General features: G+C 44.5%; 2 protein-coding genes across 15 annotated transcripts in view; both read right to left on the bottom strand.

The window, feature by feature from the left end:
- Window positions 1-15,122, bottom strand: part of zswim7 (zinc finger, SWIM-type containing 7) — a 59,311-nt gene extending 44,189 nt beyond the window's left edge. For 2 of the 3 annotated variants that reach the window (XM_041197149.1, XM_041197151.1), the window contains exons 1-2: window positions 15,008-15,122; window positions 5,599-5,699 (exon numbers count right to left, since the gene is read on the bottom strand). In XM_041197149.1, coding sequence (XP_041053083.1) covers window positions 5,599-5,683 — 85 coding nt within the window. In that variant the 5' untranslated portion in view covers window positions 5,684-5,699; window positions 15,008-15,122. Of the gene's footprint in view, window positions 1-5,598; window positions 5,703-15,007 lie in introns of all 3 variants that reach the window. The other variant, XM_041197150.1, reaches the window with a different exon arrangement.
- A 1,108-nt stretch (window positions 15,123-16,230) lies between these two features.
- ncor1 (nuclear receptor corepressor 1) overlaps window positions 16,231-26,057 on the bottom strand; it is a 404,095-nt gene continuing 394,268 nt past the window's right edge. For 10 of the 12 annotated variants that reach the window (XM_041197143.1, XM_041197144.1, XM_041197133.1 and 7 more), the window contains 2 exons: window positions 23,345-23,566; window positions 16,231-17,896 (listed from right to left, as the gene is read on the bottom strand). In XM_041197143.1, coding sequence (XP_041053077.1) covers window positions 17,712-17,896; window positions 23,345-23,566 — 407 coding nt within the window. In that variant the 3' untranslated portion in view covers window positions 16,231-17,711. The remainder of the gene's footprint in view (window positions 17,897-23,344; window positions 23,567-26,057) is intronic. The other 2 variants (XM_041197137.1, XM_041197140.1) reach the window with 1 other exon arrangement.

Genomic DNA, 26,057 nt, shown 5'->3' with positions numbered 1-26,057 from the left:
TATTGTCCAGGCTGAATCCTGCAGGCCCTCCTTCCCGACTGTCCCGTAAACCCTTCCCCTCTGTCCTACAGCAAGCCCCTTCCAGCTGTGAAACAACCTCCTCTCCCCACTGTTCTGCAGCCCCCTTCCCAACTGTCCTGCAGACCCTCGCAACTGTCCCACAACACCCCTTACAACTGCCCCACAGCTACCCCATTTCCACAGTCTTGCAGGCTCCCTCCTGTCTTGCAGTCACCCCTCCCCCATCCCACAGCCACCCCCACCCCATTTTCCCATGGAAACCTCTCCCCACTGTCCCACAGAGACCCCTCTCCGCTGTACCGCAGCCTCCTCTACTAGTACAACCATATTCTTACATTCCACCGTCTTTAAAAATGGACACAATATTTAACATCTCCACTAAGCTTTCACCTCCCACATTAGATTTTCCCTTGATCCAAGTGTTGCTACCTTACACTCCAACAATCCTTTTATCACCATTTGTTGATGCAAGTTCATCCTGCTTTTCCTTGTTACCTGGTCTTTTTGTTATGTCACCTGTTAACCTTCTAATCTCCCTTTCCACTTTCCCACAGCATGTTTTGTACTCCTCACAATTATCTTCAGTGCTGCTAGCTAGAACTTAGCCACAGAATCAGCCCACAGCATGGAAGGAGGCCATTTAGCCAATTGTGTTTCCATTGGCTGACAAGTAGCCATCCAACAGCCTAATCCCATATTCAGCTCTGTTGTTTTGTAGGTTATGGCACTTTAAGTGCATATCCAAGTATCTTTTAAATGTTATGAGGGCTTCTGTCTCTACCACTCTTTCATAGAAACTAGGAGCAGGAGTAGACCATTCGGCCCTTTGAGCCTGCTCCACCATTCATTATGATCACGGCTGATCATCCAACTCAAAACCTGCTCCCGCTTTCTCCCCATACCCTTTGATCCCTTTCGCCCCAAGAGCTATATCTAACTCCTTCTTGAAAACATACAATGTTTTGGTCTCAACTACTTTCTGTGGTAACGAATTCCACAGGCTCACCACTCTCTGGGTGAAGAAATTTCTCATCTCAGTCCTAAATGGTCTACCCCATATCCTCAGAATAGAAGCAGGAAGTAGGTCATTCGGCCCTTCGAGCTCCACCATTCAATATGATCATAGCTGATCCTCTATCTCTATCCATACTCCCTTGCTCTTCCGGTACCCTTGATGTCTCTAGAGTCCAGAAATCTATTTCCTTCTTAAATATATTCAGTGACTTGGCCTCCACAGCTTTCTGTGGTAGAGAATTCCACAGGTTCACCACCCTCTGAATGAAGAAGTTTTTCCTCATTTCAGTCCTAAATGGCCAACCCCACATCCTGAGATTGTGACCCCTTGTTCCAGACCACCCCGCCCAGCCAGAGGAAATATCATCCCTGCATCCAGTCTGTCTATCCCTGTCAGAATTTTATGTTTCAATGAGATCCCCTCTCATTCTTCTAAACTTCCCTTTCATAAATCCATGGTGACTTTGCCAAATCCCATTGATATTTTCTAAATGTTCTGTTATAACATCCTTTATAATAGACTCCAGCATTTTCCCCACTGATGTTAGGCTAACCATTCTGTAATTCCCTGTTCTCTCCCTCCCTCCATTTTTAAACAGTGGGGTTACATTTGCCACCCTCCAATCTGGTTGTCAGCATAATCCTCAATCCCGGGGTGAAGAACTGTAGCTTTGAGGATAGATTGGTGATATTGGGACCGTTTTCCTCGAAGAAAAGAAGGCTGAGAAAAGACTTGATATAAGTATTCAAGATCCTGAGGGGTATAGACAGGATAAATAGTGAGAAACTGCTCCCCCTCAATAGAACATCAAGAGCTAGAGGGCACAGGTTCAAAATAATTGGCAAAAAGAGTGAATGTGACATGAAGAAAATTTTTTTCACCCAGAGGGTGGGTGGAGTCTAGAACAAACCTCCTGAGAGGGTGGTGCAGGCAGGTTCGATTGAGGTATTCAAAAGGGAATTGGATTGCCACCTGAAAAGAGAGAATGTGCAAGGTTACAGGATAAGGCAGGGGAGTGGGACTAGGTGGAATGCTCTTTCAGAGAACCAGTGCAGACTTGATGGGCTGAATGGCCTCTTTCTGCACTGTAAAGATACTGCGATACTGTGCTAAGAATTAAGCTGACAACCAATTTAAAATTGTCGGTCGGACTTGTAATGTGGAGGATTTGTGTGTACTGGAAGCTACATATATTAATACAAAGGGCCCTATTCTTTGCAGACAGATAGAACATGTGCATCCATTGTGCCTGTTTCAGCTAAACAAAATAAATGCCAGCCATTCGCTGACTCATTTCTCAGGGAAATGTCTTGACCAATCAGGGGTCAAGCTGCTTGGTTTAAATTTCAAACAATGTTTGGCAGTTAACGTCAGTCACCATCAGTGATGCATTCTCCATGGCAATGCTACTTGCCAACTAATCAGCACTCTCTTCACAAATAGTATAAATTGTTGTTTTCCCCCTCATATTGGTATTCTTGTGAATGTCCTGACGAGTGCAAGATGAAAAGCTTAGACATGTCTCTTTTCAGCAATGCTCAAGTTCTGTACTACCAAATGACTATTTGAATATTAATTTCCTTCAATTCCTCCTTCTCACCACAGCCTTGGTTCCCTGGCATTTCTGGGAAGTTTCAGGCAGAGAGTTCCAAAGCCCCACCACCCTCTAGGTAAATATTTCCCTTTTCAGTTTCATTTTAAAATCTATTTATCCGCAGAACTGTACACTTTAATACACTTCTCCTTACATCTTCATGGAATATATTTACTTTATACTTTCATTTCATATTTGAACATTTCCCAATGCTGATCTGTCAATCTGTTTGATGTGTTTTCTGACCAGTTAATTATCTCAGCTACCTTATCTCATTGAACTTCACCCTTTTCCAGCCCAAACTCTCACCTTTCTCTCCTTGTTGTCCTTTTCTATTCTTACATTGAGCTGACTACATTGTGGTTGCCAGTTGCCAATAATTTTACTGATACATCAGTTATTTGCCCAACTTCATTCCCAGAACTCTCACGTTCCACTCGCTAACATTCGGATTGTTTTACCAAACACAGGCTCTTCTTTTTCTTAGGCAGCCATTTGGAATTGAGGATGATTTGATCGACTCTCGTTCAATGGTTTCTGAGATGTGTCCAATGTGCAATCTGCATGTAGGGCAGGTGATGCTTGGAGGCTTGGGCAGACAGGTTATTTGGAGGTTTGTGCTCTCCCTCTGATGCCTCAACTTTGCCTCTGTACGTTCCCGACAAAGTCTCTTTAATGTGTTTGGTGCCTTCCTGCTTGAGCCATCTAATTTTTGTCAGTCATAAGTCACGGTTTGCCATGAGTTGGCAAGTGTGTTGACCTGTTTTGTAGATTAGGTTTATGATCACATGCAGAAAACAGGCCACAAATTAAACAATGGAAGTAACAAGTCCAGTCCAGCTGATTGTTAACCCAGAGTCAGTAGGAGAGGTGCTGTAGTGGCCCAGTTCCTTCGCAGAAGGAGAAAACTCAGTTCCTGTCTCAATCAATATCCTAAAGCATGTATAGGAACATTTTTCTCGCTATATTGTGTGAGGGCAGGATCACAGGTGAAGAGTCAACACTCATTAACTGAACTCAAGCATCAAAACAGATGATGTACTAGAGGTCAGAGGATATTACTCCAGCAGGAATCACCCAATTAATGAACTGAGGGAATAAAGTTTTCCTACCTAGAAATCAAATAAAGATCAACAACAGTAATGACAAAGAGTTACTATCATCTGTAAAGCCCCAACCTCACTTTGCATCATCCAGTGTAAAGTTTAACACTGTTTAGGTACAAATACATATTTTATAAACAGTTTATTCATTGATACTTCCTGTCTCAGGGAACACAGGAAAATTGGCCTGGTGGCACTGTCACCACTCGCTCATCATCACTGCTGTCGATAATTCATATTTAGGGACATAGGAGCAGGAGTAGGCCATTCAGCCCATCGACTCTGCTCCTCCATTCAATAAGATCATTGGCTGATCATCCACTTCAATGCCTTTCCCCACACTATCCCCATATTCCTTTATGTCATATTTGGCCAACTTCTGCAGTTATCTGAATTGGCAGTTTACAAATGATGACTAATTTTCAAATATTGGCACTAGCAAAGTGGTTAGTGTTTGGGGGACAGTGGGCTGTGTTTGAGGAGGGAGGGCTCACTGTTTGGGAGGGGGAAATGTTTGAGGGGGGCATGCGCTAAACTGACCTACATAATTCAGCAAGAGAAGCTGTTTCTGGAGCAATTATGAAACCATCTGTTAGTCTCAGTGAGTGGAATTCATACACAACATTCCAACAAATGCCTGTTAGCAAAACCTATTAATATCATTGTTCACCATAAATCTCTAACAATGCGGACAGTTTCCCCCTTGCTGTGAAAAGGATTACACAAAGCAAAGATAATGATTATTGAATTATGAAATCTTATCCCTATTTCAAAGGCTTTGCTTAAAACTCTCTGTATCCTCACTCAGCCTCATCTTGAACATCAAATCATGCCACCTCGTGTTATATGTCGAGATTTTTAGAATGTTAAAGGTGTTGTACAAATGTAAGTTGTTGTTGAGAATATGTTTTTACTGATTCCTGTCCCAAATGTACACTGTAAAATATAACCCAGGGGCATCTTAAACAAAGTGTTGATACAACACTTCCACCTCCCATATTGATTACATCGGATATATGACACAGCAACAGGCCATTTAGTTCGACCAATCCATACTGGTGTTTATGCTCCATTCCAGCCTCCTCCCATTTCTCCTCATCTAAATGTATCATTGTGACCATCTATTTCTTATTATTCCCAAATGCATGATGAGCTTCCCCTTACACACATCTATCTTATTCACTTCAACCACTCCCTGTGGCACTGAGTTCCACATTCTCACCACTCTTTGTGTGAAGAAGTTTCTCTGAATTCCCGATTGGATTTCTTGGTGACTGTCTTATATTGACGGTCTCTAGTTCTGCTCTTCCCCACAACAGGAAACATTCTCTGTATCTGCTCTTATCAAAACCTTTCAGAATTCTAAAAGGCCTCTATTAGGTTATCCCCCAGCCTTTAGTTTTCAAGAGAAAAGAAGCCCAACCTTTCAGTCCTTTCTTGATATGTATATCCACGTACTTCTGACATCATCCATGTAAATCTCTGCATCCTCTCCATATATGTGTATATATATATATATCTCTCTATACCCTTTCTCTCTTTTTATATCTCTATACCCTTTTATAAATATGGCAATCAGAACTTCATGTAGTACTCCCAAGTGTGTTCTAACCAAGGTTCAATATTGGATTTCAGCAATTTGAGGGAGGGTGATAATGTGGAAACCCTGTAACTGGAGCCCATCCCAGCACAAAGGGATATCACTCAATGTGGAAAAAGGCACATTACTTGTACAATACTCAGGTAGAGACATTTATTGAGTGGTAATCATGACCTGAGCAACAGAAGATATAGTAATGGAACCCCTTTGGTTTCTGCTTCCCCACATGATCTCCCCGGAACAGCCCAATTTTCCACTCACTCACATTGTGACAATTCCTGGTAAACCTGTTTCACTTTCTTCAGGAGCTCTTCTGCCACCACTGGCAAGGTGCCCAATGCTGATGACATCTCAATCCCCCAGTCTCTGCTGATGAAATTAGTAAATGTATTAACTATATTTAGAAAATAAATAACACGAAACAAACATGTTGAGTAAAGAACACAAGAAATAGGAGCAGGAGATGACATGACCCACTGAACCTGCTCCGCCAATCAATACTATCATGGCTGCTCTTGAGATCTCCCATCCTCCTGGAATTTTAACCTTTTGAGCTGGCAAACAGGACACACACCTGAAGGCAAACTTTCAATATGCAGGTCAGGCAGCAGAACTGGTCTGTGATGTTAGCCTGAGGTATAAGTAGAGAATCCCCATCAGGTTAACCTGGACAGAAATAGATCCCAGGAGGGGAGTGTATTTCTCCGGCTGTATGTAATTGCCCACGTAGCACACTGTGATTAGTGCCCTGCATTGTGGCTGCAGCAACCTTGGTTTGAATCCGAGTCACAGCACTGTGGGTGAGCAATGACACGAAAATGGGCTTTAATTTACTGGGGAGGCAGTGGCGCAGTCACTGGACTAATAATCCAGAGATCCAGGGTAATGGTCTCGGAACCCAGGTTCGAATCCCACCATGGGAATTCAATAAAAATCTGGTTAAAGTCCAGTGTTGTAAAAACCAATCTGGTTCACTAAGGCCCTTTAGGGAAGGAAATCTGCCGTCCTGCCCTCGTTTGGCCAACATCTGACTCCAGACCCAATGTGGGTGGCCTAGCAAGCCAACATATCAAACCGCTACAAAGCCTAAAAGGAATGAAACTGGACAGGCCACCCAGCATCAACTTAGGCACCGGAAATGACCATGGCAAACTCAGCCCTATCGACCCTACAAAGTCCCCCTTACTAACATTTGGGGCTACTGACAAAATTGGGAGAGCTGTCTCACAGACTAGTCAAGCAACAGCCTGACATAGTCATCCTCAAGGAATCATACCTTATAGATAATGTCCCAGACACCGCCTTCACCATCCCTGAGTATGTCCTGTCCCACCGGCAGGACAGAACCAGCAGAGGTAGCAGCACAGTGGTATATAGACAGAAAGGAGCTGCCCTGGGAGTCCTCAACATCGACTGCAGACCCTGTGATGTCTCATGGCATCAGGTCAAATATGGGGAAGGAAACCTCCTGCTGATCATCAAGTACCGCCCTCTCCCCCAACGCTCGGCTGATGAATCAGCACTCCCCCATGTTGAACACCACTTGTAGGAAGGGCACAGAATGTACTCTGGGTGGGGGACTTCAATGTCCATCACCAAGAGTGGCTCGGTAGCACCACCACAGATTGAGCTGGCCAGGTCCTAAAGGACATAGCTGCTAGCCTGTGGCAGGTGGTGAGGGAACCAAGAGGGAAAAACATACTTGACCTCATCCTCACCAACCTGCCTGCAACAGATGCATCTGTCCATGTCAGTAGGAGTGACCACCGCACAGTCCCTGTGGAGAAAAAGTTCCATCTTTGCATTGAGGATACCCTCCATCGTATTGTGTGGCACTACCACCGTGCTAAATAGGATAGATTTAGAACAGTCTAGCAACTCAAGACTGGGCATCCATGAGGCACTGTGGGCCATCAGCAGCAGCAGAATTGTACTCGAACACAATTTGTAACCTCTTGGCCCGCCATATCCCCCACTCTACCATTACCATCAAGCCAGGGAATCAACCCTGGTTCAACGAGGAGTGCAGGAGGGCATGCCAGGAGCAGCACTAGGCATACCTAAAAACGAGGTGTCAATCTGGTGAAGCTATAACACAGGACTACTTGTGTGCCAAACAGCATAAGCAGCAAATGATAGACAGAGCTAAGTGACTCCACAACCAACGGATCAGAACTAAGCTCTGCAGTCCTGCCACATTCAGTTGTGAATGGGGTTGGACAATTCAACAACTCACTGGAGGAGGAGGAGGGTCTACAAATATCCCCATCCTCAATGATAGGGGAGCCCAGCACATTAGTGCAAAAGATAAGTCTGAAGCATTTGCAACAAACTTCAGCCAGAAGTGCCGAGTTGATGATCCATCTCCAACTCTTTCAGAGGTCCCCAGCATCATAGATGCCAGTCTTCAGCCAATTTGATTCACTCCACGTGATATCAAGAAACATCTGAAGATACTGGATACTGCAAAAGCTATGGGCCCTGGCAATAGTGCTTAAGACTTGTGCTCCAGAACTTGTGGTGCTCCTAGCCAAGATGTTCCAATACAGCCACAACAATGGCATCTATCTGACTATGTGGAAAATGGCCCACGTATGTCCTATAAACTAAAAGCAGGACAAACCCAACCCGGCTAATTACTGCCCCATCAGTCTACTCTCAGTCATCAGTAAAGTGAAGGAAAGGGTCATCAACAGTGGTATCAAGCGGCACTTGCATAGAAATAAGCTCACTGAAGCTCAGTTTGGATTCTACTAGGGCTCCTGACCTCATTACAGCCTTAGTTCAAACATGGACAAAAGAGCTGAACTCCTGAGTTGAAGTGAGAGTTACTGCTCTTGACATCAAGGCAGTATTTGACCGAATGTGGCATCAAAGAGCCCTAGCAAAACTGGAGTCAATGGGAATCAGGGGGAACACTCTCCGCTGGTTGGAGTCATACCTAGCACAAAGGAAGATGGTTGTGGTTGTTGGAGGCCAATCATCTCAGCTCCAGGACATCACTGTAGGAGTTCCTCAGGGTAGTGTTCTTGGCCAAACCATCTTCAGCTCCTTCACCAATGACCTTCCTTCCATCATTAGGTGAGAAGTGGGGATGTTCACTGATGATTGCACAGTGTTCAGCACCATTCGAAACTCATCAGATATTGAAGCAGTCCATGTCCAAATGCAGCAAGACCTGGACAATATCCAGACTTGGGCTGACAAGTGGCAAGGAACATTTGCACCACACAAATGCCAGGCAATGACCATCTCCAACAAGAGAGAATCTAACCATTTCCCCTTGACAATCAATGGCATTACCATCACTGAATCACCCACTATCAACATCTTGGGGGTTACCATTGACCAAAAACTGAACTGGACTACCCACATAAATACTGTGGCTACAAGAGCAGGTCAGCAGCTAGGAATCCTGTGGCGAGCAGTGTGAAGGGCACAGTGGGTGCAAAATTCTTGAACTGCATTGAAGAGAACTTTTTTGAGCTAGCACATAAACCCAACGAGAGCAGGTGCAATTCTAGATTTAGTCTTAGGAAATTAAGGTGGGCAAGTGGAAGAAGTAGCAGTGGGGGACCATTTTGGAGATAGTGACCATAATACAGTTAGATTTAGCATCATTATGGAAAAGGACAAAGATAGGACAGGAGTGAAAGTTCTAAATTGGAGAAAGACAAATTTTACGAAGCTCAGCGGTGAGCTGGCGAGAGTGGACTGGATACAGCTATTAGAAGGAAAAATTGTGTCAAATCAGTGGGAGACATTCAAAGGTGAGATTCTACAGGCACAGTGTAGACATGTCCCCACAAAGAATAAGGGCGGTACTGCCAAACCTAGCCCTGGTTATCGAGAAGTACACGGGGCGAGATAAAGCAGAAAAAGAAAGCTTATGGCGGTCACAAAAGACTTAATACTGTAGAAAGCTTAGAGGAGTATAGAATGTGCAGGGGTGAAGTAAAATTGGAAATTAGGAAAGCAAAGAGAGGATATGAAAAAATATCAGCAGGTAAAATCAAAGAAAACCCAAAGATGTTTTACCAGTGCATTAAGAGCAAAAGAATAACTAAGGAAAGAGTAGGGCCTCAGAGGTGTACATGGTAACTTGTGCATTGATGCTGAAGATGTGGGCAGGGTTCTCAATGAGTACTTTGCCTTCATCTTTACTAAGGAGAGGATGATGCAGACATTCTAGTTAATGTGGAGGAGTGTGAAACATTAGATACAATAAGTATAGTGAGAGAGGATGCACTGGGGCGACTGACATCCTTGAAGGTGGATAAATCACCAGGGCTGGGTGGATTGTATCCCAGGCTGTTGAAGGAAGCCAGGGAGGAAATAGCGGATGCTCTGAGGATCATTTTCTAATCCTCACTAGATATAGACGAGATATCGGAGGATTGGAGGTCTGCAAAAGTTGTACCATTATTTAAAAAAGGTGCAAGGGATAGACCAGAAAATTATGGACCAATCCGTCCAACTTCAAAGGAACATCCTCCACCATTTCCGCCAACTCCAGCATGATGCCACAACCAAACATCTTCCCCTCACCCCCCACTGTCAGCATTCCGTAGGGACCATTTCCTCTGAGACACCCTGGTCCACTCCTCCATCACCCCCAATACCTCAACCCCTTCCCACGGCACCTTCCAATGTAACTGCAGAAGGTGCAACACCTGCATCTCTACCTCCTCCCTCCTCATGGTCCAAGGGCCCAAACACTCCTTTCAGGTGAAGCAGTGCTTCACTTGCACCCTCATTCAATTTGGTCTGCTGCATTTGCTGCTCCCAATACGGTCTCCTCTATATTGGGGAGATCAAATGCAGACTGGGTGACCGTTTTGCGGAACACCTTCGGTCTGTCTGCAAGCATGACCCAGACCTTCCTGTCGCTTGCCATTTCAACACACCATCCTGCTCTCATGCCTACATATCTGTCCTTGGCCTGCTGCAATGTTCCAGTGAAGCCCAATGCAAACTGGAGGAACAGCACCTCATCTTCCGACTAGGCACTTTACAGCCTTCCAGACTTAACACTGGGTTCAACTACATCAGACAATGAACTCTCTCCTCTATCTTCACCCTATTTTTTATTCCCTTTCTAAAATTTATTTTTATGTTTTATCTACTAACTTTTATTTTTATTCATTATTTTATCCCCTTTTTACCCCATTTTCTATCCTTTTCCCCCAGCCACTGCCACTACTCCCACCTCACCCCCAAATGGGCCACGTGTTACTTGTTCCATGTTGTTCTTTCTCAGAGTGCTGACACTTGTTCTGCTATTAACATATTCTGCTTTCTTAACATTATGCCACTATCAGCACCTTCTTTAGTCCTTATCACTACCCATTAACAGTCCTTTGTCCTTTTGTCCATGAATTCTTTGTCAATCTCTCCTTAGACCCCACCTATCACTGGCCTTCTATCCAGCTTCAGCTGCTCCACCACCCCTTATACATATAAATTTCATCACATTTCTGCTTCTCTTTAGCTCTGAAGAAGGGTCATATGGACTCGAAACATTAACTCTGTTTCTATCTCTACAGATGCTGTCAGACCTGCTGAGTTTTTCCAGCATTTTCTGTTTTATTTGATCTAAAAGGTACTTGGATCTGCATCTGAAGCACTGTAACCTGCAAGGCTATGGACCAGGTGCTGGAAAGTGGGATTAAAATGAGTGGCTAGTTTCTTATTCATCTTTTTCTGGCCGGCGCATACATGATGGGCTGACAGGCCTCTTTCTGTGCTATAACTTTTCTATGCTTCTAAGGAGTAACTCACTTCCTGACTCCCCGAAGCCTGTCCACCATCTTCAAGGAACAATTGGGAGTGTGATGAAATACTCCCCACTTGCTTAGATGAGTGCAACTCCCACAACACTCAAGAAGCTTGACACCATCCAGGGCAAAGTGCCTGCTTGATTGACACCACATCCACAAATATTCACTCCCTCCCACCGATACACAGTAGCAGCAGTGTGTACCATGTAAAAGGTGCATTGCAGGAACTCACCAAGGCTCCTTAGATAGCACCTTCCAAACCCATGACCACTATCATCTAGAAGGACAAGGGGAGCAGATAGATGGGAACACCACCACCTGGAAGTTCTTCACCAAGCCACTCACCATCCTGGCTTGGAAATTTTTTGCCGTTCCTTCACTTTTGCTGAGTCAAAATCCTGTGAGTGTACCTGCACGATTTTTTTTATTCATTCACAGATGTGCACTTTGCTGGCTGGGCCAGCATTCACTGCCCATCCCTAGTTGCCCTTGAGAAGGGACTGCAGCAGTTCGAGTAGGCAGCTCACCTCCACCTTCTCAAGGGCAATTAGGGATGGGCAATAAATGCTGGCCCAGCCAGCGACGCCAAATCCGGTGAATGAAACAAAAAACAGCCTCAGTCCCGCTCACATCTCCCACCAGGAACTAAACTCTGAGCTCGGCCCTCAGTTGCTTGCTCCTGTCTATGCCAACATCCAGTCCCAGCAGGATTGCTGAGCTAACATGAAAAATCAGGTTGCTAAAGGAAATGGGAGTGAAGATAGCAGAAGGGTTTGCCACAATCTTCCAATCTTCACTAGATACAGGGGAGGTGCCAGAGGATTAGAGAGTGACAAATGTGACATTCTTGTTCAAGAAAGGGTTTAGGGGGATTCCTAGTGACTACAGGTTGGTTAGTTTAACATCAGTTATGGGCAACGTTTTAAAAAGAATAATCGTGGAAAAAAATAACTGGCACTTCGAGAGTTTGAGTTAAGTAAGGGCAGTCAGCACAGATTTGTAAAAGGCAGATTGTGCTTGACTAATCTAATTGAATTTTTTGTTGAAGTAACACAGGTCGATGAAGGGAATGCAGCGCATACTGTCTATATGGATTTTAAGTGTTTGAGAAATTAAAGGTTGGTTAAGAAAACTGAGGCTCGTGGAATAGAAGGGTCAGTGTCCGATTGGATAAAAAATTGACTTAAGGACAGAAAACAGGGAATTGTGGTAAATAGTTATTTTTCAGACTGGAGGAGTGGTGCTTCCCAAGGATCAGCCCAGGAACACTGCTTTTTTGATATATATATTATTACTTTGATATTGGAATATAGAGTAAAATATCAAAATTTGCTGATGATGTCAAACTTGGAGATGTAGCAGATAGTGACAATGATACAAATCAACTACAACAGAAAATAGATAGGTGAGCAGAATGGGCAGAAGAAATTTAATACAGAAAAGTGTGGGGTGATGAATTTGGAGGGAAAGATAGAGAGAGGCAATATTAACTTAATGACACAGTTCTAAAGAGTGTGCAGGAATAGATGGGCCTGGGGGCTGGCTGTTACGGGTCCCCATGGAGACCAATAACTTTTAAAAAGTGATGAATTTCCCAATGACTGACGAAAAGAGCCTAAGGACAAGATTTAACGTTTTTATGACTTTTACTGTAACAAACTAAAATCAACACTAATCAAACATTGGCAACTAATAATTCAAAGTAAAGTTACTTTCGCATGAATTAACACAACTAAAATATGCTTCATGAAACCCTTTTACTCTACACCATGCTTCTGGCAGATATGTAGCATTAAAGGAACAGCCCCAAAGTCATGGCCAATTCTCCAACAAAGGTTCACTTCTCCCTATGTCAGGTCAAAACTTCCAGTGTCCTTTGACAAACGTTCCACTCCGCCCGAGTATTTCCAAATACGATCATCACCAGCAAGACACACCTTGATGACTCTCTTGTTCCTTAAATCTTCAAGAGCCCTGTATGCTCTTTTCTTCTGAACAGAAACCAAACTCTTAAAAAACATCCTGTTTAGTTATTAACATAGATTAAGTGAGTGGGCAAAGATCTGGCAAATGGAGTATAATGTGGGCAAATGTGAAATTGTTCATTTTGGTAGGAAGATCAAGAATCTATCTACCTTTGCCTTAAAAATATTCAAAGACTCTGCTTCCACTGCCTTTTGAGGGAGTTCCAAAGCATCAAGACTGTCTGATAGAAAAAAGTTCTCATCTCTGTCCACTTATTTTTAAAGTGACCCCTAGTTCTAGATTCACCCACAAGAGGAAGCATCCTCTTTACATCCACCCTGTCGAAACCCCTCAAGATCTTTAAGGTTTCAATCAAGTCACTTCTTACTCTTCTAAGCTCCAGTGGATACAAGCCTAACATGTCCAACCTTTCCTGATAAAACAACCCAACCATTCCTGGTATTAATCTGGTAAACCTTCTCTGAACTGCTTCTAACGCATTTACATCCTTCCTTAAATAAGGAGACCAATACTCTACACAGTACTTCAAATGTGGCCTCACCAGTGCCCTGTACAACTGAAGCATAACCTGCCTAATTTTATATTCAATTCCCCTGGCAATAAATAATAATATTCTATTAGCTTTCCAAATACTGTACCTGCACACCAGCCTTTTACAGTTCATGCACTAGGACTCCTAGATCCCTCTGCATTTCAGAACTCTGCAATCTCTCACCATTTAGATAACATTTCTTTTTTATTCTTTTGTAGCCTCCTTCTGTCCTCTTCACAATTTACTTTTCTATATATCTTTGTGTCACCAGGAAATTTAGCAACCATACCTTCGGTCCCTTCATCTAAGTCATTGATATAAACTGTAATAAGTTGAGGCCCCAATACTGATCCTATGATACACCACTTGTTACATCCTGTGAACCAGAAGGGATTTACCAAAATAGTTCCAGGGACAGGGCATTTTTAGTTTCAAGGTTAGGTTGAAGAAGCTGGGGTTGTTCTCCTTGCAGCAAAGGACATTCAGGGTAGATTTGATCGAGATGTATGAGATTATGACGGGTTTTGATAAGATAGACAAAAGTTCCGGTTAGCTCATGGTACAATGACGAGGAAACACAGGTTTAAGGTTTTAAGCAAGAGATGCACGGGAGATGTGAAGAACAACATTTTAATACAGTAAATGGTAATGACCTGGAACTCACTGGAAATGAGGTCAGCAGGAGTAGAAACAATCAGTGATTTTAAAAAGGAAACTGGATGGGCTCTTCAGGGATGTAAGCTTGCAGGGTTACAAGGATAGATGGTGGGGGGCATGGGACTGACTGGATTGCTCTTCAGAGAGCCAGCAGGGACTCGATGGGATGAACGGTCTCTTTCTGTTCTGCAATGATTCTATGACCTCAAAATAACCAAAGACAACCCTGTTCAAGGCTATGGAATAGATCATTTAGGACTGAGACGAGGAGAAATTTCTTCACTCAGAGGGTGGTGAACCTGTGGAATTCTCTACCACAGAGGCTGTGGAGGCCAAGTCACTGAATATCTTTAGGAAAGAAATAGATTTCTGGATTCTAAAGGCATCGGGGGAATGGGGGAAAGAGCGGGAGTGTGACACTGAGATAGAGGATCAGCCACGATCATATTGATTGGCGGCGCAGGCTCGAAGGGCCGAATGGCCTACTCCTGGTCCCAGTTTCTAGTTCGCACTGTTGGAGAGGCAGAACTGAGGGATTTACATTGTGATTAATCTGAGGTTTTAGCGGCAGCCACAAATCACAGGCGCATGAACTGAACAACTTTGAGTTGCTTTCGGAGCGGGAGGAAAATCAGCGCTGAAATTTCCCGCCCGGAAAATTAGTTGAAAAGGTCGAATTGAATTTCACTTTTGTTAATCTTAGAACTTTGCTGCTTCACCTCAACTCTTCGTTTTAATATTTGATGAGCCGAGTCTCCCTCCACTCCTGACACCGCCAGACCCCGAACTCCACTCTGAAGCTCCAGCCTGATGTAGGCCGCGCGCGGCATTCTGGGACTTGCAGTGTATTACCGGAAATAAGACTACATTTCCCAGCAGCCCCGCGACAGCATCATAAGCCCCGCCCCCACATTGCTCCATTGAAGCAGCTCCCAACTGCCCCTCCCCACTCCAAGTACCCCCCCAGCCTGCCCCTCTCCCCACTCCAACTACCCCCCAGCCTGCCCCTCCCCAACCAACCCTACTCCAACTACCCCCCTGCCTGCACCCCTCCCCACTTCAACTGCTCCCCACCTGCACTCCTCCCCACTCCAACTACCCCCCTGCCTGCACCCCTCCCCACTTCAACTGCTCCCCACCTGCACTCCTCCCCACTCCAACTGCTCCCCACCTGCACTCCTCCCCACTCCAACTGCTCCCCACCTGCACTCCTCCCCACTCCAACTACCCCCCTGCCTGCACTCCTCCCCACTCCAACTACCCCCCTGCCTGCACTCCTCCCCACTCCAACTACCCCCCTGCCTGCACTCCTCCCCACTCCAACTACCCCCCTGCCTGCACTCCTCCCCACTCCAACTACCCCCCTGCCTGCACTCCTCCCCACTCCAACTACCCCCCGCCTGCACTCCTCCCCACTCCAACTACCCCCCTGCCTGCACTCCTCCCCACTCCAACTACCCCCCTGCCTGCACTCCTCCCCACTCCAACTATCCCCCTGCCTGCACTCCTCCCCACTCCAACTACCCCCCTGCCTGCACTCCTCCCCACTCCAACTACCCCCCTGCCTGCACCCCTCCGCACTCCAACTACCCCCTCTGCCTGCACCCCTCCCCACTCTAACTAACCCCCTGCCTGCACCCCTCCCCACTTCAACTGCTCCCCACCTGCACTCCTCCCCACTCCAACTGCCTTCCCTCCCCATCCCAACTTCTCCTCACTCAACCACGATTCTGGCTACTTCCCGATCTTGTCCTCATTCCTGCTCCCTCTCCCAACACTGCCCTCCAACCCTGCTATTGCCCACTCCCTCATTCTGGCCCCTTTCTCTGTGACTGGGTTAGTTCCTATGCTGTCTTGTTGCGGAATTAAGTAATAAATTTACAAATCATGAAAGTCATTTTGAAACGAGCAAAGTGAAAGGAATCCATTTAAAAGACTGAAATCAGATGCCATTTTTATTTTAGGACAATAAACATTTACATGAACGTGTTCTGGTTCTGGAATGGCGAGCTATTTTAAAAGGTAGAGGTTAGCCCGGAGTGGCTATTTGGCAGGAAGGGACTGCAGTTACAATAGACACAGTGCAACATGAAAATAAGAAATCTATCTCAGGCCGGTGTCATGCTTCGAGTGCTGTCTGTAGGCCCAAAGGAAAATAATGTGATGTGATTCCAGTCCAAGAAATTATTTGTGGAGCTGCCTCAACTTCTACTGTGTAACATTCAGTATTAAAAGAATTTACAAGGTATCTTGTGGAAATCAGAGAAAAAAATACATGCATTTCAAAAGCTGCACACCCAGCACTCAAAGGGTTAAAGCTGAAGTTAGCAAATTTACTCCACTGGGACCAGTAATCTGCAGCCAGGCAGGGCAACGATCTCAGTAATGTTTGGAACTAGTTATGCAAAGTCTAGGATTTTTCCCAATTCCTGCATATATTTTACTGGACTATCTGTGGTGACATTCCCATGGAGTTCTGCAGTTTTTGTGGAACACATTCCCAAAGTGTAGCAATCCCACAATGTTCTGCGATTACAGCAAAAGCCCAGAGACCACAGACTCCTGCAGGCTGTCGGTGTTATTAGAGTGCATGACAGAAGAACACCAGTGACAGAACTTTGTCATTCTCCACTTTGGATATCCACCTTCATTCCTACGATTAAACCTCCTCAGGAATGAGACAGCCCTTCTCCCCCCTACTCGCAAGATAAACAAATTAACTTCTGGATGCAACATTAAGACCTGCTTACATTTCTCAGACTTTAAAACAGTATTTTGTTTTGCGGGAGAGGTGATTGAAATAATTAAGGGAAAAGCATGAGGTGGAGGTAAAAGATATTCCCTTTGGGCGAGTATTGTGCACAGTAACAGGGTTAGGCCCCTTCCTGAGCCCACATACACCAGGTTATATACTCCCTTCAATTCTTTTTGTTTTACACTGAATCATAATACATCCATGCATTAATATCTTAGCAGTGCTGCTAAATAATTAAAGACAAAATGGAACTTAATTTACAACGGATATGGAATACCAGTCACTTGGGCTCACCTCACTGGTGGGAAATTCCTGCTTTTGCAGCAGTCAATTTCCCATTTCAGGATCTTTTAAAATGTAAGATCGGTAGCATGATACAATGAGACAGTACTCTATATTACACAAGAATGATTTAAAGACAGTTTTTTAAACAAACAAATGGAGAGCAGAAAATGTCTTTCATTGTGAATTCTACATGAGCGCCTGTGATCGCCATTTCTTCTCCACCCGGCATCTGCTCATCTGAGGACTGAACACTGCTTTGCATTTGCCTGTGTGAACAAACCCTCCTTTACTTCATCACTCGGTGAGCCGGGCTCGAGGAGAGTCTCTCGTCTGTGGTCTGCAGGCCTGAAACAACTACTAAAACCGCAGCCAGGGCACTGTACTCAGTCATCACTGTCTGATAATGTCTCATACTGGGAGGAGAGCAAGGGAGCTGGCTCGCGCTCCCACGTCCTGGCTGGTGGATGTGAGCTGGCTTGACCCATGGTTGGCGGTGCGCAGGCGATGGATGTCGGTGCTACGCTCATCATGCGCATTGTGAATGGGTTATAAGGAAACGCAGTTGAGCCTGTGCAACAAGACATGAAGCAGTTAATTCATGTTGTTTACTTTGAGATATTTTTAAGTTGTGCTGTTCATAGACTGAAAACAGAATGTGAATGCACCACACAATAACTTGTACAATGTTTTACAATGAATCATAACACACCTTTGCTTTAATAACTTAACTTTCTCTTATAAAGCATGACCCAAAGTGATTCACAGAGAAATAACTAGATGAATGCACACTGAGCCAAGATGGACAGGTTTGAGAGTACTAAGATTCACTCAGGGCAAGATTGCATGTAGTTTGGTTCAGTCTGAGGGAGGGGGGTTGGAATCAGTGGAAAGCAAGTTGAGTTTATGATGGGCACTGAAAACGATCACTTCAGCTACCCACAAGAGGAAACTGTCACTCAAACAAGACTTGATATTGACTTTGGACTGGCATAGAAATGAGACAGGTGGAGGAGAGACATGGCTGAATGTCTTCAGCACACATGTGGAAGCAGATCCTGTTCTTAAATGGCAGTATAAGGATGAGGGAGAGTAGATGACGTTATTGTTGGGGATCGGCTTAACATGTAAGAAAGAAAACAGACAAGGGCAGTCCCAGAGCTGGGCTATGGAGGAAAATGGAATGGCAACACTCAGCTAATTTATCAAAAATCCACTGATCAGGGAACATGGAAGAAACAAAAAAATGAATGGTGTGACAAAAAGGTCAAATATGGCCTTTCTCAGAGAGAAAACAAACAGGGTGATTTGCCCTGATATGAACCTTGATATCAACAACTTGTATCTGTATAGTGCCTTTAACATTGTAAAATGTCCTAAGCTATTTCACATGATTATCAAGTCACATTAGGAGATATCAGGGCAGGTGACCAAAAGCTCGTCATAGAGGTAGGTTTTAAGGAGCATCTTAAAGGAGAAGAGAACGAGAAAGACGAAGAGGTTTAGGGAGGAAACTCCAGAGCTTAGGACCCAGGCAGCTGAAGGCAGGGACAGCAATGGTGGAGTGATTAAAATTGAGGATGTTCAATTAGAGGAACGCAGAGATCTCAGAAGAAATAGGGCTGGACGAAATTACAGAGACAGAGAGAGAGGGACAAGGCTATGGAGAGATTTGAAACCAAGGATGAGCTTAGCTGGAAGTCAATATAGGTCAGTGAGCACAGGGGTGATGGGTGAACGCAACATGGTACCAGTTAGGACATGGGCAGAATTTTGGATGATCTCAAGTTTATGGAGGGTAGCATGTGGAAGGCCAGCATTGGAATGGTCAAGTCTAGAGGTAACAAAAGCATGGATGAGGGCTTCATTGCAGACATGGGGGTAGACGATGTCATGGGGGTAGAAATGGGCAGTCTTAGAGATAGCATGGATTTCTGGTTGGAAGTTCATCTCGGAGTCAAATATGACATCAAGGTTGTGGGCAGTCTGATTCAGCTTCAGTTACCAGGGAGCGGAATGGAGTCAGTGGCTAGAGGGTGGTGTTTGTGGTGGGAACTGAAGACAATGGGGCTTTGGTCTTCTCAATATTTAGTTGAAGGAAATTTCTGCTCATCCAGTACTGGGTGTCAGACAAGTAGGAACAGTGCGGAGGGGTCAAGGTACAACCAGGTATTGTCAGTGGCATGTGAAAACTGACATAAAAACTAAAAATGCTGGAAAAATTCAGCAGATCTGGCAGCATCCATGGAGAGAGAAAAAGTTAAAGTCAATGACCAAAGGTCATGACCTGAAATGTTAACTGTTTCTCCCACCAAAGATGGTTCCAAATCTTCTGAATACAGTACTTCCAACATTTTCTGTTTTAATGCCACAGTTCCAGAAGCAGTATTTTGCTTGTGGAAACTGACACTGTGTTTTCTTATGAGATAACTGATGGTCAGCACGTAGGTTTAAAAAAAATTGTTTTTGGGATGTGGCCATCACTGGCTGGGCCAGCATTTATTGCCCATCCCTCATTGCCCTTGAAGGTGGTGGTGAGCTGCCTTCTTGAACCGCTGCAGCCCATGTGGTGTAGATACACCCACAGTGCTGTTAGGGAGGAAGTTCCAGGATTTTGTCCCAGCGACAGTGAAGGAACAGCAAAATATTTCCAAGTCAGGATGATGTGCAGCTTGAAGCAGAACTTGCAGGTGAAGGCATTCCCAGGTGACTGCCCCTTGTCCTCCTGGGTGGCAGAGGTCATGGATTTGGAAGATGCTGCCAAAAGGGGCCTCTTCGAGTTGTTGCACTGCATCTTGTAGATGGTACACACTGCTGATACTGTATGCTGGTAGCGGAGGGAGTAAATATTTAAGGTGCTGGATGGGGTGCCTATCAAGCAGGCTGCTTTGTCCTAGATGGTGTCAAACTTAAACCTTCTGTGTTGTAGGAGCTGCACTGATCCAGGCAAGTGGACAGTATTCCATCACTCTCCTGACTTGTGCCTGGTAGATGGTGGACAGGCTTTGGGGAGTCAGGAGGTGAGTTACCTGCCGCAGAATTCCCAGCTTCTGAGCTGCTCTTGTAGCCACGGTATTTATATGGCTGGTCAAGTTAGGTTTCATGTCATTGGTCACCCCTAGGATGTTGATGGTGGAGGATTCAGTGATGGTAATGCTGTTGAATGTCAAGGGGAGGTTGATCAGATCCTCTCTTGCTGGAAATGGCCATTGCCTGGCACTTATGTGGCATGAATGTTACTTGCCATTTATCAGCTCTAGCCAGGATGTTATGCAGGTCTTACTGCATGTGGGTATTTTAATATTTTTTTATGGGATGTGGGCATCACTGGCTAGGCCAGCATTTACTGCTCTCCCCTAATTACCATTGAGGAGGTGGTGGTGAGCTGCCTTCTTAAACCGCTGCTGTCCATGTGACAGTGAAGGAACAGTGATATATTTCCAAGTTAGGATGGTGTGTGGCTTGGCAGGGAATTTCCAGGTGGTGGTGTTCCCATCTACTGCTGCCCTTATCTTTCCAGCTGGTAGTGGTTTGGAAGGTGCTGCCAAAGGAGCCCTGGTGAGTTGCTGCAGTGCATTTTGTAGATGGTACACACTGCTGCCACCGTGCATCCGTGGTGGAGGGAGTGAATGTTTAAAGTGGTGGACTGGGTGTTGATCAAGCGGGCTGCTTTGTCCTGGATGGTGTCAAGTTTCTTGAGTGTTGTGGGAGCTGCACTCTTCCAGGCAACTGGGGAGTATTCCATCACAATCTTGACTTGTGCCTTGTAGATGGTGGACAGGCTTTGGACAGTCAGGAGGTTAAGTTACTTGCCAGAGAATTCCCAGCCTCTGACCTGCTCTTGTAGCCACAGTAGTTCAGTTTCTGGTCAATGGAAACCTCAAGGATGTTGATGGTGGGGACTTCAGTGATGGTAACGCTATTGAATGTCAAAGGGTGATGATATGAATCTCTCTTGTTGGAGATGATCATTGTCTGGCACTTGTGTGGCATGAACGTTATTTGCCACTGATCAGCCCAAGCCGAACGTTGTTCAGGTCTTGCTGCATATGGATGTAGACTGCTTTAGTATCTGAGGAGTTGCGAAAAGTGCTGAAAATTGTTCAATCATTAGCAAACATCCCCACTTCTTATGATGGAGCAAAGGTCATTGATGAAGCAGCTGTTGATGGTTGGGCCTTTGGCACTATCCTGAGGAACTCCTGTAGCAATGTCTGGGACTGAGATGATTGACCTTCAACAACCACAATCACCTTCCTTAGTGTTAGGTATGACTTCAACCAGTGGAGGGTTTTCCCCCTTCCCATTGACTCCAGTTTTGCTAGGGCTCCTTGATGCCACACTCGGTCAAATGCTGCTTTGATGTCAAGGGCAGTCACTCTCACCTCACCTCGAGTTCAGCTCTTCTGTCCATATTTGGACCAAAGTTGTAATGAGATAATGAGGCCAGAACTTGTGTGGCCCTGGCAGAAACCCAAATGAGTGTGAGTGAGCAGGCTATTGCTGAGTAAATGCTGCTTGATAGTACTGTCATGACCCCTTTGATGATGACTGATAGTAGACTGATGGGGTGGTAATTGGCCCAGTTGGATTTGTCCTGTTTTTTGTGGACAGGACATAATTGTGCAATTTTCCACATTGCTGGGTAGTTGCCAGTTTTGGAACTCAAAAAGCTTGGCTAGGGGTGCATCTTATTCTGGAATACAAGTCTTCAGTACTATTGCCAGAACATTGTCAGGATCCACGGCCTTTGCTTTCAGCCGTTTCATGACATTATGTGGAGTGAATCGAATTGGCTGAAGCTGGGGACCTCCGGAGAGGCTGAAATGGTTCATCGACTGAAGATGGTTGCAAATGCTTCAGTCTTTATCTTTTGCACTGATGTGCTGGGTTCCCACATCATTGAGGATGGGGATATTTTTGGTGCTTCCTCCCCTGATTATTTGTTTAATTGTTTACATAAATGAGAAATAGGAGAAACAGAAATTGAAGCTCAACTTAAGGTCAAATATCCTTCCACCTCACCAGAGGCAATGCTGAGGTGTACAACAGGAGCTGACCCTTGGTCCCTCTCAGCATCCCAACCCAGAATGAAGCTCCCAGCTCCAATATTGAATCAGAAAAGCTTAATCAAGGGCCTTTTTTTTATTCTACTTGCTGCTTCTGGGAACCAGTTCCTTAACTAACGCATAAACTATATTTGATCTGAGGATCTGTTTCCCTACCACTTAGACTTCAAGGGACATACAGTTCCACTTTCTCACCAGCATAGCACACTGTAAATGACATAGTCAGACACTATATTATTGTTGTTTCCTTACAGATTTCAATGAAGTTTCAATAAGTTACCATTTAATTGGTCTTCTAATTTCTTGTTGACAGCAGTTTTTTTTTACTTGCTTGATGTGAGCGACACTGACAGGGGCAGGGAGTGGGTCTGGAGTCATGTAGGTTTGAACAGGCGGAGCGTGGACATTTTATGACAATCTCCAGCTTTCATGGGCATTTTGCTGACATCAGCTCACAAATAAGCAAATGTGTGGAATTCAATTTCACAATTTTGGGATTTGAATGCATGATCTCTGGCTTGAGAGTTCAATCCTGGAACAAATCGGCTACTGGACATTTGCTAAGTTTCACCTGGCCAGAAATGTTGGCAAACCTTGGAGGCAAAGTTGATGGAGGAGCTGACCTGAATAAATATATCGATCATTGATTAGGATGTTGGAAATTAGCTGGTGACTTAAACCAAAGAATAAAGCACAAAGTGAATGCAGTGAATCCAAATCAGCAGGATCCAGACTCTAGAATCAACTCCAAATTAAACTGAAAGAATGTTCATCTCGACCCACTCATTCCTGATGTGATCTGTAAAGCTGCTCTGCAAATCATCAATGCAGAACGCCGACTGTACAGTGTCAAATAGGCCATCTTCAGTAATCATAATACATGAGGCACTTGGTACTCCCTCAGCCCATCATACTAACCCTAACTCTAATCCTCACCCCATCACACTAACCTGATGGAGGTGATGGATTGGCCTCCTCATTCCGAGCATCACCAGACACGGGGATGGTTGTGCTCATGTTGCCCTGTGTTGCATTCACAGGATGGGGTAGAACCACTTGGTGATCTTCTCCTTTGTCGTCATATTTCCCCATTAAGGCTTTCCTGATAATATCCTCGAGGCCAAGGTTACTGGCTGGATCTGCAAAGGAATGACTCCGAGAACTGACTGAACCTGGGAGATGGGAGAAGATAATTGGGGGGAAAGATACAGAGAAAGAGAACCAGTAAGGGAAAAAGAAGAGTGGTAAGGGAAAGGGTGGGGAAGTGTGGGGAAAGAGATGGTGAGGGAGGGAGAGGCACAGGCAGGCAGAGAGAATGGGAAAACCAAAAGTCAGCATTTATTTTGCAAGCTGCAAGCTCCAACTAACAAGCAAGACAATGGCAGCACTAACCATCAAAGCAACGGCAATGAACAGACTCAACAACTTGAGTCCCTTTATACATGTTAAAGAGTAGAACTATGCAGTTAAAGAATTTAGCAAAGGAAGTGGCTGCTCCATATCTAGACCATATCGAGTGGTTCTGACACCAAATGCTATGGCAGTTAGCCATTTTAAATGCACTAATAAATTACTAGAATGGCTTAACCATCACAGATTTTCTGGACAGACTGGGCAAGGATATCCACATTTTAAACTCCCCCATTCCCCTCATAAATGCCATAGCTCTTCCAATGCTACTTATTGTGCAACAACCTGTATTGAGCATTACAAATTACTTACAGAAAAGTAATAGGTCATTCGGGCTATCGAACCCATGCCGATGTTCATGTTCCACACGAGCCTCCTGCTGCCCTTTCTCATTTAACTGCATCAAACAAAGCCTTCTATTCCTTTCTCCTTTATGTGTTTAGCTTTCCTTTAAATGCATCTATGCTAATACCCCCAACCAATCCCTGTGGTAGCAAGTTCCACATTCTCTCCACTCTCTGGATAAAGAAGTTTCTCCTGAATTCCTGATTAGAGCTAATAATGACTGATACTTAAGGCCCCTACTTCTTGTCTTCCCTGCAAATCAAAACAGTTTCTCCATATCAGCCCTGTCAAACTCTTCCACAATTTTAAAGACCTCTATTTGGTCTTCGCTAGAGAAGACACAAGCAATATCCCAAATATAGCTGTAAATCAGAAAATGGAAGGGAGGGAGGAACTCAGGAAAATTACAATCACCAGGGAAGTGGTATTAAGCAAATTGCTGGGGCTGAGGGCTAACAAATCCTCAGGTCCAGATGGACTTTACCCTAAGGTCTTGAAAGAAGTGGCTAGTGAGATAGTTGATGCATTGGTTTTAATTTTCCAAAATTCACTAGATTTGGGGAAGGTTCCATTAGATTGGAAAACAGCAAATGTAACTCCTTTGTTTAAAAAGGGAAGGAGACAGAAAGCAGGAAACTATAGGCCAGTTCGCTTAACATTTGTCATAGGGAAAATATTAGAAGCTGTTATTCAAGATGTTATAATAGGGCACTTAGAAAAATTCAAAGCAACCAGGCAGAGTCAATATGGTTTTGTGAAAGGGAAATCATGTTTAACCAATTTATTGCAATTCTTTGAAGGAGTCACGTGTGCTGTAGATAAAGGGGAACTGATGGATGTACTGTACTTAGATTACCAGAAGGCATTTGATAAAGTGCCACATCAAAGGTTATTGTGGAAAATAAAAGCTCAAGGTGTATGGGGTAACATACTGGCATGGATAGAAAATTGGCTAGCTAACAGGAAGCAGAGCGTTGCATAAATGGGTCTGGTTGCCAGGATGTGACAAGTGGTGTGCCACAGGGATCAGTGTTGTGGCCTCAACTTTTTACAATTTATATAAATGACTTGGATGAAGGGACTGAAGGAATGGTTGCTAAGTTTATTTATGACACAAAGATAGGTAGGATAGTAAATTGTGAAAAGGACATAGGGAGGCTACAGGGACTGCAGCGGTTCAAGAACGCAGCTCACCACCACCTTCTCAAGGACAATTAGGGATGGGCAATAAAAGGTGGCCCAGCCAGCGAAACCCACATCCCATGAATGAACTTAAAAAAGCAAAGTGACATAGATAGGTTAAGTGAGTGGGCAAAGATCTGGCAAATGGAGTATAATGTGGGCAAATGTGAAATTGTCCATTTTTGCAGGAAGAATAAAAAAGAAGCTTATTATCTAGATGGCGAGAGGTTGCAGAACTGAGATTCAGAGGGATCTGGGTGTCCTAGTGCATGAATCACAAAAGGCTAGTATGCAGGTACAGCAAGTAGTTAAGAAAGCTAATAGAATGTTATCATTTATTGTGAGGGAATTGATTACAAAAGTAGGGAGGTTATGCTTCATTTGTACAGGGCACTGGTGAGACTACATCTGGAGTACCGTGTATAGTATTGGTCTCCTTATTTAAGGAAAGGTGTAAATGCAGAAACATCCTCTCAGCATTCACCCTGTAAAGTCCTCTCAGGAATTTATATGTTTCAGTAAGATCACCTCTCATTCTTCTAAACTCCAATGGATGCAGGCCCAACCTGTCCAGCCTTTCCTCATAAGATAATCCTTTCATTTTAGAACTAGACTAAGACGAGGAATGGATGGGTTGTCTTACGAGAAAAGGTTGGACAGGTTCAGCTTGTATCCACTGGAATTTTGAAGAGTAAGAGGTGACTTGATTGAAACCTTTAAGATCCT

The sequence above is a fragment of the Carcharodon carcharias genome, chromosome 10, assembly GCF_017639515.1.
Source record: "Carcharodon carcharias isolate sCarCar2 chromosome 10, sCarCar2.pri, whole genome shotgun sequence".
NCBI lineage: Eukaryota > Metazoa > Chordata > Chondrichthyes > Lamniformes > Lamnidae > Carcharodon > Carcharodon carcharias.
The sequence above is the reverse complement of the archived record's forward strand: the minus strand, read 5'-3'. Positions and strand labels throughout refer to the sequence as shown.